This window comes from Canis lupus, chromosome 27, assembly GCF_011100685.1.
Source record: "Canis lupus familiaris isolate Mischka breed German Shepherd chromosome 27, alternate assembly UU_Cfam_GSD_1.0, whole genome shotgun sequence".
Classification (NCBI taxonomy): Eukaryota; Metazoa; Chordata; class Mammalia; order Carnivora; family Canidae; genus Canis; species Canis lupus.
In genome coordinates, this window is record NC_049248.1 from 43071859 (window position 1) to 43087223 (window position 15365).

At 45.5% G+C, this 15365-nt stretch overlaps 1 protein-coding gene and 1 long non-coding RNA gene across 4 annotated transcripts in view; one reads left to right on the forward strand and one right to left on the reverse strand.

Moving 5' to 3' along the window:
* The window catches only part of BIN2 (bridging integrator 2), a 33617-nt gene that overhangs the window by 13621 nt on the left and 4631 nt on the right, over positions 1–15365 (reverse strand). For both annotated transcript variants that reach the window (XM_038577702.1, XM_038577701.1), the window contains exons 2-5: positions 11130–11210; positions 1527–1581; positions 1148–1242; positions 483–578 (exon numbers count right to left, since the gene is read on the reverse strand). In XM_038577702.1, the coding sequence (XP_038433630.1) occupies positions 483–578; positions 1148–1242; positions 1527–1581; positions 11130–11210 (327 nt within the window). The remainder of the gene's footprint in view (positions 1–482; positions 579–1147; positions 1243–1526; positions 1582–11129; positions 11211–15365) is intronic.
* LOC119866364 overlaps positions 5710–15365 on the forward strand; it is a 29882-nt gene continuing 20226 nt past the window's right edge. For both annotated transcript variants that reach the window (XR_005380155.1, XR_005380156.1), the window contains exons 1-2: positions 5710–5859; positions 6579–6720. This is a non-coding gene — a long non-coding RNA (uncharacterized LOC119866364). The remainder of the gene's footprint in view (positions 5860–6578; positions 6721–15365) is intronic.

Consider the following 15365-nt stretch of genomic DNA (forward strand, 5'->3'; position numbering starts at 1 on the left):
TCTCCCTGTGTCTCTGTCTCTCTCTCTGTCTCTCATGAATAAATGGCACTTTTTTTTTTTTAGATTTTATTTATTTATTCACGAGAGACACAGAGAGAGAGGGAGAGAGAGAGAGAGAGGCAGAGACACAGGCAGAGGGAGAAGCAGGGAGCCCATGCAGGGAGCCCAACGTGGGACTCAATTCTGGGTCCCCAGGATCAGGTCCTGGGCTGAAGGTGGTGCTAAACCACTGAGCCACCCAGGCTGCCCCTAAATAGCATCTTAAAAACAAAAACAGTTAGGATCTAGTTCACCGAAACCTAATTCTAAACGTGCCCTTGACACCTCTAATCCTCTACCCCAACCTCCTGTCCAGTCTCCCCTACTTTTAATCCTTTTTCCTAAGCCTCATTCCTAACCATGGGCTGCAACTCTATTTGCAATGCTTACTCTATATGTTTTCTAACTTCTGGGGGCCACTCGTGACTTTGCAGATTGATTACCTTAATCTCGCTGAACTGGGCTACGTAGTTTTCCATGGTCCTCAATGCCTGGTCAGCTAGTTTCTCTTCATAGTCTTCCCAGAGGAGATCATTATTCTGTGGGTCAGAGGCAGGGGGCAGAGGTGAGGGCCCCGCTTCTCGGCAACCACTGCACACCAGGGAAAAACCCAAATTCTTCCTGCCGCAAACTTCCGTTTTGAAGCACTGTATTTAGACTGTCGTGTTGGGTTCTGGCAAAAGGGTCAGATGAAGAAACAGCCCTACCTCCAGGAACTGCCCTGTAAGACACTGGACATACATTCTGGGATCAAGAACAGAAGAGATGGTCAGAGTCTTGGATTCTAGAGCCCAAGGGACAAGGAAATTGGAGAGGAAAAAAACTGCATGAAGGTGGTTTTCAAAGACAACCAGTTGGGTTTTACACAGGTACAACCTCCATAAAGCGGGGCAGCCGGCCTTCCACAGAGGAATCCGCAGATTAGGGAAAGCTTGTTTTTACCTTCAAGGTTGTTGCTTTTTGCTACAGCCCAGGGCTGAAGCTATACAAATGAAGGATGAGGGTTGGCTCCTTTGCTTTCCTATTTGCTCTGATGCAGAAGCTAAGAGAAGGCTGAGGGGAGGGTAGGAGTGAGTCCTGAAGAGCTGTAAAGCCAGGACACTCTTACCCCTACGATGGCCTTCAGCTCCTCGTGACCGTCCCACTCGCTGCTGTAGATCTCCTGCAGCGTTTCTGACACTCTCTTGGAGCTTTCATGCATCACTGAAAGGAGAGGAGTCAGTCCTACCATACGGTCACCCCAGAAGGAGGCCGGTAGCATCATACCGGAGCACGGGCAGATCAGTGGGTCCAATTCAGAAGGACGTGCCCCCAGTGATCTGTCAGGAAAGCTGGACGGGGCTGGGCCAGGAAAAGTTGCTTCCCTGATGCCCACAAGTTCCAGGAATCAGGGGCAGGTGAGTGATAAAACGCCTGAGAATGGCTGTTTTTCTTTCCAACCTCAGAGTTCTCAGGAGCTTGATTCTCCCGTGGAACATACTACCCACCTTTGACTGCACTAAGGAAGTTCTTCAGGTCCTTGTAGAGCTTCTGGCCTTCTGCCTGAAAGGGACAAGTGCTTTGGTGACTACAGAGATATGTTTGGAAAGATGCATTAGAGGTCAAGGTAGAAAAGTAGGTTAAAAGCAGAAATCAATCCTGGAATTTGCAAATGTGATAAACTAGCCTCTGTTCTCTTCACCAAGAAGTTGTGGGTTGTCTTTTGGGGGGGGGGAGCAGTTTTTTTTTTTAAGATTTTATTTATTTGGGCAGCCCTGGTGGCTCAGCGGTTTAGCGCTGCCTGCAGCCCAGGGCATGATCCTGGAGACCCGGGATCGAGTCCCACATCAGGGTCCCTGCATGGAGCCTGCTTCTCCCTCTGCCTGTGTCTCTGCCTCTCTCTCTCTCTCTCTCTCTCTGCATCTCTATGAATAAATAAATAAAATCTAAAAAAAAAGATTTTATTTATTTATTCATGAGAGAGGCACAGAGAGAGGCAGGGACATAGGCAGAGGAAGAAGCAGGCTCCATGCAGGGAGCCCGACGTGGGACTCGATCCCGGGACCCTGGGATCATGACCTGAGCCGAGGGAGATGCTCAACCGCTGAGCCCCCCTGGCGCCCCTGGAGGGGGCAGTTTTTGTTTGGAGACTGTTCCCTCTGACGGGCAGGTCTTCTTTTCTCTGTTCTCCCTTCCAGTGAACAAAAGCCTATACCCCAGTTCCTCTGCTGAAAATTAAGGGTCCTGTGTGACACTAGCACTTTGTGATCCTCTGGCTGACACGTCCCTCACTGGGTTAGTAAACTGCCACCATCTTCTGCAAATACTGGGCCTTCTTCCTCCCCTGAACCCTCACACAGGCCATTCCCCTCCTCCCGATGTCCTTCCCTGCCTCGCCTCCCTTTCCCCTGCCCTCTGTAGTCACATGTTTTACACCTCTCTTCCAAATGCCTTATCACTGAGTCTCCTCCTGTTCCAACTCCGATGGCCTCATCCTTAGCTCTATCCACCTACCCAATCCTATCTTTGCTCCCCGAGTCTGAATTCTCACTTTTTTAAGGCTGGGACTCCCACGCACAGATTAGGTCTCCTCCCTGTTTAAAAAAGAAGAAGAAGAAGAAGAAGGGAGAAAGGAGAGGAAGGTATCATTTAAGTTTGGAAGTTCAAATCTCCACCCAACGGATGAACCACTTTTATCTTGGACAAATGTTCATTCAGCCTCTGCAACCAGAAACTCATGCCCTCTTGCTGAGGCTGTGCTTCGATTTTAAATAGTGTTGTTAGAACTTTTGCCCCCGGGTCTTGGGCTGGCCTTCTGTACTCAGAGTGGACCTGACTTCTCTTGCACATACGTTGGAAGACATCTTTCCCATACCCTGCACCAAGTCTCTCTCATAGGCCTCCTCTATCATCCCTCACGGGGTTATTTAAAGCCCCTTCCCCAGGGGCACATGGGTGGCTCAGTGTTTGAGTGTCTGCCTTTGGCTCAGGTCATGATCCCAGGGTCCTGGTAAGGACCGAAGGGGCAGCCTACTTAAGGGTCAGGGTATGCTACGGGGCCAGGCTATGGGGCAGAAGAGTGATCCTCACACTCGTTCACGGGAAGGAGTGTTTAAGCTAAGATGCATTATGCAGTACACCATAAAATACTTGTGAACTTGTTCATTTGTTTTACTTGCTTGCATTCATCACTAGGTAGGCTATTGAGCATACCAACAGTATACAAAAATTTATGGGAGAGAAACTGAAAATCAGAAAATTCTATCTAACAACTTAAATTACATTTTTTTTTAATCTATGGGGGCAGGGGGTAGTTGCACCTGGGTGGCTCAGTCGGTTAAGTGTCTGACTCTTGGTTTCAGCTCAGGTCGTGATCATGGGATTGGCCCCCACACTGGGCTCTGCACTCAGCCGGGAGTCTGCTTGGGGTTCACTCTCTCCTTCCTCTGCTCCTTCCCTGCTCCCACTCTCTCTCTCTCAAATAAATATATTTTAAAGTTTTCATTTTTCAAAAGGACTTTATTTATTTATTTGACACAGAGAGAGCACAAGCAGAAGGAGCAGCAGGCGGAGGAAGAGGGAAAAACAGGCTCCCCATTGAGCAGAGAGCCCGATGTGGGGCTCCATCCTAGGACCCTGAGATCATGACCTGAGCCAAAGGCAGACACTTAACCAACTGAACCACCTAGGTACCCTCAAATAAGTAAATTAAAAAAAAATTTTTATCTGTGGAAATCTTTGCAGGAAAGATCATTATTATGTAAATTTAGCAGCAGAAAATCTAGGTCAACTCGGTCAAAGAAAACTGGAGTAATTATTTCATCCATCTTTTGGCCTCAGTTCTAAGCTATTCCAAACACTTGACTCTACCTCAGGTTAAAAGTGCTTGGGGCTGAATGCCAGGGCTCAAGGGACACGAAGCCACAGACAGTCTCAAGGGAGTCTAAGACACCATCAGAGAGGTAGAAGAACTGCCATTGTGTGATGTGTCGCAGCAAGTGAGGATCAGAAGAGCATCAGAGAAGTGACCAAGGAGGGGCCAGATGCTACAGAGAGGCCAGAGTGCAGGAAGAACCAGTCATAGTCACTGGACTTGGTAACTGGAGGTCACTGGTAGCCTTGAGAAAGTGCTTTCAATTGCAAGATGGAGACAGTCACCAAAATTCAGAAACACTCAGCATTCACTAGGAAGGATGTTTCACTTCCTCTTTATTTTTTCATTCATGGAAAAAAGTTTAAATAGCCTAAGATGTCCAACATACATAGAATATTTTAAATATAGATACAATAAGTGGGTATAAGTTTGAGAGTTTTATTTTATTTTATTTTATTTTATTTTTTGTTTGAGAGTTTTAAAAATGTGATAGCTGAAGTTTGAAAGTTTTGAAAGAGCTTGGGGGATTATAAAAATTAACAAGGATTTCAAGTTCTTTTTTTGAAAGAAAAGAACATGGGCTCAACTTTTAACTTCACCAAAATACACATCTAAGTAACAAAAGCTGTTAAACCATCTTGCATAATTTTTTTTTTTTTTTTAATGATAGTCACACAGAGAGAGAGAGAGGCAGACACACAGGTAGAGGGAGAAGCAGGCTCCATGCACCGGGAGCCCGATGTGGGATTCGATCCCGGGTCTCCAGGATAGTGCCCTGGGCCAAAGGCAGGCGCCAAACCGCTGTGTCACCCAGGGATCCCACCATCTTGCATAATTACTACAAATGAAATAACAATGAAATAACAATGGTTTTTATCCCGCTAGATATTATATGGCCTGGAAAATCGGATCAGCAATCAAGGCCACCATGCACGACTAGGCAAGTTGTATGTACGCTGTTCAAAACCAGAGGGTTCTGTTGATACCAGAGTCCCTAAAATGAGAATGCCTTCTGCCTACCCCTGCCCCTCACAAGAGCCCAACTCCACTTCTGTGTTTTAGGATCAAGCCTCTAAGGCCAAAATTCCTCCTTTATGCTCTTGCTGTTTCCTTTGAGGAGATAAAGTGTGGGTGTGGGTGTGGTGGTGGCAGTGGAAGTCAGGCGGCAGGACACTGAGTGTCATTTTATTTCTCTGGCCTATCTGTCCCTGACCCCACCCCCAAAACGTTCCCAGGCTGAAGAGTCCCAGTATCTTTCATTTTATACATATATATATATAAATATATACATATATATATAAAATATATACATATATATAAATATATACATATTTATATATAAATGTATATATTTATATAAATATATACATTTATATATAAATATGTATATATTTACATATATATATATAAAATTTATTTACTTATTTAACAGAGTGAGAGAGCACAAGCAGGGGGAGCAGAAGAGGGAGAAGAAGGCTCCCTGCTGAGCAGGGAACCCGATGCAGGGCTCGATCCCAGGAGGCCAGGACCAGGACCTGAGCCAAAGGCAGTCGCCCAACCAACCGAGCCACCCAGGTGCCCCATCTTTCTTCTTTCTTGACAATGACTTTGATAGTCTTAGGTTCCCCCTTGTCGGGAGTCAAAGGCTTGCAAGTTAGTCTACTTTTCTGGCTTCATTTTCCTTCTCTATGAATATTGGGTAAGACCATTTCTAGCCCTGTTTCTTACAGTTTTTCACTTGGGCTCTCTGAGTTCTTGCTGAATTCTTGGCAGCGCCATAAAGAGTCGTCAGTGCTCCCTATCCCATACATGAATGGCCCCGCCCCGAGTTAATGGACCATGCACTCTGGCAGCTTGTCTGAAGCACACAGGCAGACAAAGCTCTGTGCTTAGAAAGTCCCTGTCCTGGGGTTCCCCACTTGCTGGAGAGAAATGGACTCAGAGAAACCCAAACACTCAGCAAAACAGTAAGTAGCATGATCAGTCTTGAGCAAGTGCTGAAAATGCTTGTTTTGATGGAGGTCCAGAAGGGAGACAAGAAGCTGAACTGTTAGATAAATCAAACCTATCTATCTATCTATCTATCTATCTATCTATCTATCTATCTATCTATTTATTTGAGAGAGAGTATGTGCGAGCATGAGTGGGGGAGGGGCAGAGGGAGAGGAGGAGAGAAAATCTCCAGCATATTCCCTGCGAAGCCTGATGTGGGGCTCTATCTCAAGACCGAGGTCATGACCTGAGCAGAAATCAAGAGTCAGAGGCTTGACTTAAGCTATTCAGGTGCCCCCATTAGGTTTGATTTTACAGGCAATGAATTGGAAGCAGCTGTCAGTACCAGAAAGACGAGATTAAAATACTCCTTGAGGAAATCAATTCTTCCTATTTAATATGGTTTGGAGAGAAAGCAGAGCAGAGCCCTCAAAGAAAACCTACCTATGGACATTTGATTAGGGGCAAGGCCTTGAAATCAGGCTGGGAAGCCTGGGAGGGATATTTGTTTATTAATAAAAGTTTACCTACAAGTTGATTGTGGTAAGGGACTGGGCACATGCCCAACAGGTCCAACTTCTGGAATACTCCACTTTCAGTCTCTTTGATCTTGCCTTTCTCCCTCCTGTTCATCTTAGCCAGCCCAGGTGCCATGTCAGAGTGGACTGTGTTGTCGCTGTCTTTGTCCTTACAGGGTGAGAGCCTGAGGACAGCTGTGTGTCCTCTTCATGCTGAAGTCCCAGAGTCTGGCACAGTGCCCAGTGTGCGGCAGGCTCCCATGACATGCTCGAGAAACGACCTTGCCAGGCCTGCTCACATAACTGGTGTTACTAGAGGTAAATCATTGTCTCAGGAGAAAAGTTTCCCTTACCCTTATTCTACCTCCGTTTCATTTCTCAAATAGATCTCCTGCCCCCTTCAGGTGACATTCAGCTGGTGGCCTCACGCAGGGAATGCTGAGGGGACTGGCACATCTGATCCTCTTATTCTTCTTGATGGCCCCTCCTTCATCTACCCAAGCTTTCTACCCACACACCTGCCTTCAGTAGATCCAGCCTCTAAGGCAGAGAGGAAGAGGAAGGACCGAGGGACAGAATGGCCAAGAGTCAGAAACCTCATGACCTGGGTGTTGACTTAGTCCTGTTCTGTTCATGCTGCTTTTGGAAGCAGAACAGCAACTGCCGTTGAGCAGAGGCCCACGGAGGCCTCCTAGACAGGCGCAGGCGGAGAAGCACAGGGTTTAAGTTGCAATCCTAGCTCCGCAACTCTTCCGCCTTTCCCTTGATTAAATCGCTTCTCAGATCCTATTTCCAGCCCCCCTCCCCCTGGGTTAGACTAAATCAGTGGTTGCCAAATGCTGTTCTCAGACTAGCTACTACATCATAATTACCTAGAAAGCTTAATATAAAACACAGATTCCCTAGTTAATGATCAGCCAAGGCTGTTCATGTCACACCAAAAAGGAGACAAGCAGACATTAGGTGCCTCCAGATGGAAAAATATCACACCTATAATAACGAGTATTCCTGCCACCCAAACAAACAAAAACAAAACTCTGAATCTCAAGCCTCTAATCTAACTATTAATTTACAGAAACTGCAAGAGACACAGGAACATATTTAACAATGCGATGGGGCTTCAATCAGTCAAGTTTAGATTGCAGGAAGCTTTGAGAAAACAGCCTGGTGTCACCAACAAATAAACTATAAGCAGGGAGGGATCAGACACCTGCAGATGAAGAGATTTAACTTTCAATCTGAGAGACTTAAACATGCCAACAAGTTGCTGATTTACACACACACAAGACATAACCACATTGAACATTGACTGGATATCTTATGTTAAGAAATTATTGCTACTTTTTGAAGATATCACCTAATCTCACATTTTAGCGGGATATCTGAAAAGATATTTGTATTATATCTTTCTTTTTAAGATTTATTTATTCATGAGACACACAGAGGCAGGGAGAGAGGCAGAGGGAGAAGCAGGCTCCCTGAGGGGAGCCCGACATGGGACTGGATCCGGATCCCGGGATCACAACCTGAGCCAAAGGCAAACGCTCAACTGCTGAGCCACCCAGGCGTCCCTTGTAATATAATGTTAACTGAAAAGAGCAAGTTATAAAACCATTATCAATGGAACAATCCTACTTTTGTAAACCTCGTATTTATTAACTGTGGGTTTACTTAGAGATCATACATATTCATAGCAGAATGACCGAAAGGATGTAAAACAACAGTGGTGGTAGCATGGGAGGGTGTGAAATCAGGATTAAAAAAAAAAATTTTATTCATTTATTTGAGAGAGAGAGAGAGTGTGTGAGAGAAAACACAAGCGGGGGCGGGGAGGAGGAGCAGAAGGAGCCGGAGAAGCAGGCTCCCTGCTGAGAAGGGAGCCCCAACTTGGCTGGATCCCAGGACCCTGGGATGATGACCCGAGAGAAGGCAGATGCTTCACTGACTGAGCCACCCAGGTGCCCCCAAATCAGGATTTTTTTTTTAAAGATTTTTTTAAATTTTTATTTATTTATGATAGTCACACAGAGAGAGAGAGAGAGAGAGGCAGAGACACAGGCAGAGGGAGAAGCAGGCTCCATGCACCGGGAGCCCGACGTGGGATTCGATCCCGGGTCTCCAGGATCACGCCCTGGGCCAAAGGCAGGCACCAAACCACTGCGCCACCCAGGGATCCCTCAGGATTTTTTAATTCATGTTTTTCTTGTCCTTTCTGGTTTGTTGTAATACGTAAATGCCTCTTAGAAAAATATTTTTAGGTGTGATAATGGCTTTGTGTTTATATTTTAAAAGAGCCTTTATTTCTACAGACTGATAATAAAATTTTTATGGATAAAATGATGTGGTATGTAGAATTTGCCTCATAGTAATCAAGACTGGGAGAAAGTAGGTAGAGACATAAATGAGTTGATTATTAAAGCTGAGAGATGGGTGCATACATGTGGAGTAATTATACAAATTTTCCTTTTTTAAATAAAGATTTTATTTATTTATTCGTGATAGACACACAGAGAGAGAGGCAGAGACACAGGCAGAGGGAGAAGTAGGCTCCATGCAGGGAACCCGACGCAGGACTCGATCCCGGGTCTCCAGGATCACACCCTGGGCTGAAGGCAGGGCTAAACTGCTGAGCTACCTGGGATCCAAATTTTCCTATCTTATATATTTGAACTCTTCCATTAAAACTAGTTTAGGGGTGCCTGGGTGGCTCAGTCGGTTAAGCATCTGCCTTCGTCTCAGGTCATGATCCCGGGGTCCTGGGATGGAGCCCCTGCATCGGGCTCCCTGCTCAGCAGGGAGTCTGCTTCTTCCTCTCCCTCTGCTGTTCCCCCACTCATTCTCTCTCTCTGTCAAATAAATAAATAACATCTTAAAAAAAAAAAAAGAAGTAGATAGCCAGCTTAATATTCCATGGGATATTTCACTTTCTGTCTCATGTGCCTGGCATTGTGTATAGTCTCATTTAATTCTCACATCAGCCCCAGAGGTTGCAATCCCCTCTTTATAATAGGAGGAAGTTATGGGATGCCTGGGTGGCTCAGTGGTTGAACGTCTGTCTTTGGCTCAGGGCATGATCCTGGGTCCTGGGATCGAGTCCCACATCGGGCTCCCTGCATGGAACCTGCTTCTCCCTCTGCCTGTGTCTCTGCCTCTCTCTCTCTGTGTCTCTCATGAATAAATAAATAAAATCTTAAAAAAAAAAAAAGAAGGGAGTTATTAATTTACATGAATATCCAGTTGTAACGCAGTTCTCCTACTTAACTACTCAGGTCATGGTTCACAGGTTAAGGGCACAGGCCCCCACTAGACTGCTTCACTTCAGACATCAGCCACTGGCCACCTAGACTTCTGACCAATGCTACAAATCTGGGGGTTCCTACTAGCCATGGAGCTTCCATAATCCATGAGAACAACCCACAGAACTCAGGAGAGTGCTCTATTTATTTTTATTTATTTTTATTTATTTTTATTTTTTTTTTGAGTGCTCTATTTATAATTAAAGTTTTCTTATAAGTGATACAGACCAGGACCAGCCAAGCGAAGAGACACACAAGGTAAGGTCTGGGGGAGTTCCAGACAAGAAGCTTCTGTGTTCTCAAGACATGTCACCTTCTCAGCATGTTGGTACAGGATTACCAACCAGGGAAGCTCGCCCATGCGTCAGGTGTCTAGAGTTTTTTTAATGTGATTGCACTACATAGTGAATCACTGGCCACATGATTGAATTGAATCTCTAGCTCCCTTTCTCTCCCTGCCACTGGAGGTCAGGCTGATTTCACCTGTCTCCAAGCCCCAGCCCTCTAATCACCTGGTTCATCTTTCCAGCCTGACCCGCCACCATCCTGAGTCATTTGTGTAGCATACACTGACTTATGATCTGGGAGGCCCACTGTGAATAACAATCACATTCCTGTCCCTCAGGAAATCCCAAAGACTTAGAAGCTTCTTCCCAGGAACTGGGAACAAAGGCCAGCCAAATTCTTTACTGGATGATATCAGTAAATTGAATTATATGGGAAATAATTCTTTAAAATCATACTAAAAGGACATTCACTGTAATCTAACTCAGCAGTTGACTGTATATCAGAATCACTTGGGAAATATTTTTAAACACGAGATCTCTGGTAGTAGGGCTTGGGAATCTGTACTTTTAAACATGTTTTTTGTTTGTTTTGGATGTTTTGGGTTTTTTAAAACAATGCTTTCTTAATTTTACTTGAGACAGAGAGGGTACACGTGCACAGAGCGTTTGTTGCTGAGAATGACATGTGAAAGATGGGGGTATTATTTAGAAATGAGGGCTCAGGTGAGGCAGATGGAGTGGACAAAGAGGCAACAAGAAAAATAGGGTGCTGCTCAGATGAGAAGAACCAGAGGGTGGGAAAGAGGCACCCTGGGGAAGCGATAAGCCAAAAACAAAGGTGGCAGGAGCTCACTGCCACTTTGTCTAAGAACCTGGTGATGCCCCTGTGGCCTGGGGGAACCACTAAGAGAAAAAAAAGAACACTTACCTGTCCCCCAAAACACAGGTCAGCAGGAACGAGAAAGGGAAGCTTCTCTGGTTCCCAGGGAAGGGGTAAGCAGCAGGTCACCCTGCAGCCCTTACCCCTGGGGGAAGGATGGGTTAGCAGGGATGCCTGTTGGTTTGCAGGACCTGCTGTTCTTCGATCACCCAGCCCTTGTCTTCTTTATCCCTCCAAGCTTCCCTTCCCCACCCTCCAGATTACCTGTTGATGATAGAAGTTGTTGGCACTTTGTTCAAACCGTTCATCTTTGGTTTCCACAGTTTTCCCCAACTTCTGCAGCACCTGGGAATGTGAGTTGGAAAAGTCCCTAAGGTTATAGTCAGGTCTCACTCATCTGTTGGCCTCATATGACCCTGGTTTTCAGAGTCTCAGATGCAATTAAAAGGCTGTGCTCCTCACAGCCCAATGGAATTAAAAATATAGCACACTGCTGGAAAAAAAAAACAAACAAACCTACTAATCTGGCCTACGCCCAGAAGATTTCATTACTTATGACCACATTTTGTGATTCTTCTCAAATTGGGATCCTCCTGCAGGTATGCAGCAGTGTGCTAGGGGGTATATATAAAGCCTGGAATAAGTATGGCACATGTGTTGGGAATGACATTTATTTGCAGTGGGCTTTTTTTGGGGGGGGGAGGAGTATTATATTAAAAAGAAGGATTCATAAGAAGAATGTAAAATGTGCATTGCTTTTATTTATTTATTTGCTTATTATTTATTTTAGATTCTATTTATTTATTCATGAGAGGCAGAGAGACACAGGCAGAGGGAGAAGCAGGCTCCCTGGAGGAAGCCTGATACGGGACTTGATCCTAGGACCCGGGATCATGACCTGAGCCAAAGGCAGATGCTCAACCACTGAGCCACCCAGGTGCCCCAACGTGCATTGCTTTTATTTATTTATTTTTATTTTTTTGTATATTTTTTTATTGGAGTGCATTGCTTTTAAAGATAAAATATGAGCCTTGAGGACTTTTCACTTGAGAGACAGTCTTCTAGGCCACAGCCGCAGATATCTCTAGATAGATGAGGTCAGAGAGGCAGGCAGGAGACTTCTTAGGAGGGCCCTTGTGGAAAACTCTGATATAACACATTCAAATAAATAAAAGAAGCTCGAAACGAATGCTTTCCGTGTCTATCCCCTCTCTCCTGGGAGCCCGAGAGCCAACCACCCTACTGGTCTCAGTGCTAATGCAAAGGACAAGGAAATGAGAAAGATACAGTGAGGAAGAACTGGCTTTTCTACCTGTAGCCTCTGTTTCGAAAGGAGGCACCACCACCACCCCCCTACCTACCCCCACCCCTTCCAAAGGTGCAAGTAAGAATCTCAGGGGTTACCCTGAACTACTTTTCGCTCACCTCTTTCATCGAGTCCCTCAGCTACCATCTCTGGAAACCCTCCCATGCTTCCTAGTCTCACCGTCATGGCTTTGTTCTGGGCGCTGGCTGTTTCTCGCCTGGCGCCTGGCCGGCTACAACAGGCCTTTCATGCTGCTGCTCAAGACCTTCTAATGATTCTCCACTCGTCTGCTCAACAGATTTGTACTAAATGCCCATGCATGTCCTCTTTCAGGTCTCTCTCCCTAACACTTTAATTTCAGTTTCCTGAATATGGGTGCTTGTTGTAGATGCTGGGCCCTCTTTCTGGAATAATCTTCTCCTTCTTGTCTCTCAGACAACTATCTAAAAACAAAACAAAACAAAACAAAACAAAACAAAAACCAGTTTAGGGGCACCTGGCTGGCTCAGTTGGAAGAACAGGCGACTCTTGATTTCTGGGTTGTGAGTCTGAGCCTCATGTTGGCCTGTAGAGATTACTTACACAAACAAACTTAAAAAAATTTTTTTTAAAACCCAATTCATATTCCATATCCTTTATGACACTTAACATTCTACTTCACCCCCGTTAATCGAGTTAATCACTCCCTCCTAAGTGTTTGCAACTTCTGCACCTTGCGTAAACTTCTATTACTGTTTTGTTATTTGAGTGTATCTAGCCGTGTCTTCTAAGCTGTGGGCTCCCTGAGAATCGGGTACTTACTTGCCTTCTCACCTAGATTTCTCAAGGTCCATATTTAACACTTTTTTTTTATGATTTTATTTATTTATTCATGAGTGACACACACACACACAGAGGCAGAGACCCAGGCAGAGACCCAGGCAGAGACCCAGGCAGAGGGAGAAGCAGGCTCCATGCAGGGAGCCTGACTTGGGACTGGATCCTGGGTCTCCAGGATCAGGCCCTGGGCTGCAGGCGGCGCCAATCGCTGCACCTGATATTTAACACTTCTAACAGGAAGGAGTGGGAGTGTTATAGGAAGGGACTGATGGGCTGGGCCTTGAACTAAGGTTTTGCTGAATTATAGGGTGCCCAGGTGGCTCAGTCGGTTAAGCATCTGCCTTTGGTTCAGGTCATGATCCCGGGGTCCTGGGATGGAGCCCCACATCCGGCTCCTTGCTCAGCGGGGAGTCTGCTTCTCCCTCTGCCATCCCCCTTCTTGTGCTCTCTCTCAAATAAATAAAATCTTAAAAACTAAGATATTTGATAGATGGGGACAGAGTATAAGGAGGGAGAGTGGAAAGAGGACAAAGTCATTGGAGTACTCATATTCACACAGCTTCATGAGATGCCTCAGTGTGGCTGATTTAGGGTGTGCTATGGGGAGTGGTGGGTAAAGGAGCTAGAAAGGGAGACTGTAATTTCACTTGTGAAAGGCTCTGAATCACCTGCAAAAGCACCGAGGTCTTGGCCTGAGGAAGGCTTTACGTAGAGACTCGGACCCATGTGTCCCCATTCTTAATCCTGGGGTTACTATCTCTTCCTGGAGATGGAGCTCTCTCTCTAGTGGTTACGATCAAGGGCTCCAGAGTCAAGCAGATATATGCCCCACCTTGACATTTACACTTATGGCTATAAGCCTCTGGGTGAATAAGCCTATGATATGTCTCTTGAGCCTCCGTTTACAGAACTCCCTTCTCCCCACTAAGTTAACAGCATCTCCTGGAGTTGTTGGGAGAATTAAATATCACACCTGTAAATGCTTTCCCAGTGCTGCCCTGCAGAGAGTGCTCAATACAAATCCACTCTTGTTATGTCCAGTTCAACTCCCTCCCCTATGAGTACCTATTTCCCTCCCAGTTTAGCCATATGTTTGTCTGTGTCTCTAACTCTGCTTCACTCAACACCTGGCCTGGGTATGCAGAGTCTTCCCTGACTCAACCCCCCTCCCTCCCTCACGACACTGTCCTCTACCAGAAAGTTGCAAAACCACCCTGTCTAAGTGGTAAGCCCAGCTCTCACTTCCTTCCTGCTACTCCTCCCTTCCTTTGCCTGAGGCATGGTTCTTCTTCGGTAGAAGGTGCTAAAAGGATGGTCAGTTCAGTCTAGAGTTAATGCAGCACAGCTGACATCCTCGAACCCCAAAAGGCGCAAGGCAAAAAGGCTTAGAAGGGGTGCGAGTGTGCGTGAACACTCCAGCCTCCAATTCTGAAACTAAGAAAATGAGTGTGATTATCCTGAAAGCATGACCCAGTGCCCTGAGGCCAAGGTCATTTGTTGCCATAAGCAACAGGGCCATGTGCCAGGGTGCTTCTACTACGGGGTAAACGTTCTTCCTCAACTAAGGTATAAGAGAATGCACAGGAGCTCAACAAATATCTGGAAGAATTAGTAAGTTCCACCTTTGGATCACTTCCTGATGAAAGCCCACCCAATGCTAGTCCCTAAGTTCTACACTAAGAATTCTCTGTCTTTTTTAAAGATTTAATTTATTTATTCATGAAAGACACACAGAGAGGGTCAGAGACACAGGCAGAGGGAGAAGCAGGCTCCCTATGGGGAGCCGATGTGGGACTCGATCCCGGGACCCCGGGGTCACGCCCTGGGCTGAAGGCAGAGGCTCAACCACTGAGCCCCCCAGGTGCCCCTATGCTAAGAACTCTGCCCCAAGGGGAATACGGACATTTGGAGAAAAAGAACAGGAACAAGGGGCCAAGTGAAGGTGGCAAAATGCTAATACTTGGTGAAAAAGGTAAAGAATATTCCAGGGGTTCACTGACCTATTTTTAACTTTTGCGTGGACTGGGGTATGAGCATAAAGCTTCAAAACAAAATCATTGCAGACATGTTTGGTGGCTACAGTTCCCTACCTTACAGTTCCTTATCCTTCCTCACAATCATTATGTTTTAGTTATCTCTCTCAATTGGGGTAATTTGAACAGGGCCTGGATATCAGATATTATGGAATTTTGTTAAGAATGTTGTCTTAAAAAAAAAAGAATGTTGTCTTAGGGCAGCACTCTGCCCTTCTCTCTCTCTGTTTCTAATAAATAAATAAAATCTTAAAGTAAAAAAATAAATAAAATAAAGATTTTATTTACTTATTCATGAGAGACACACACACAGAGAGAGGCAGAGACAGGCAGAGGGAGAAG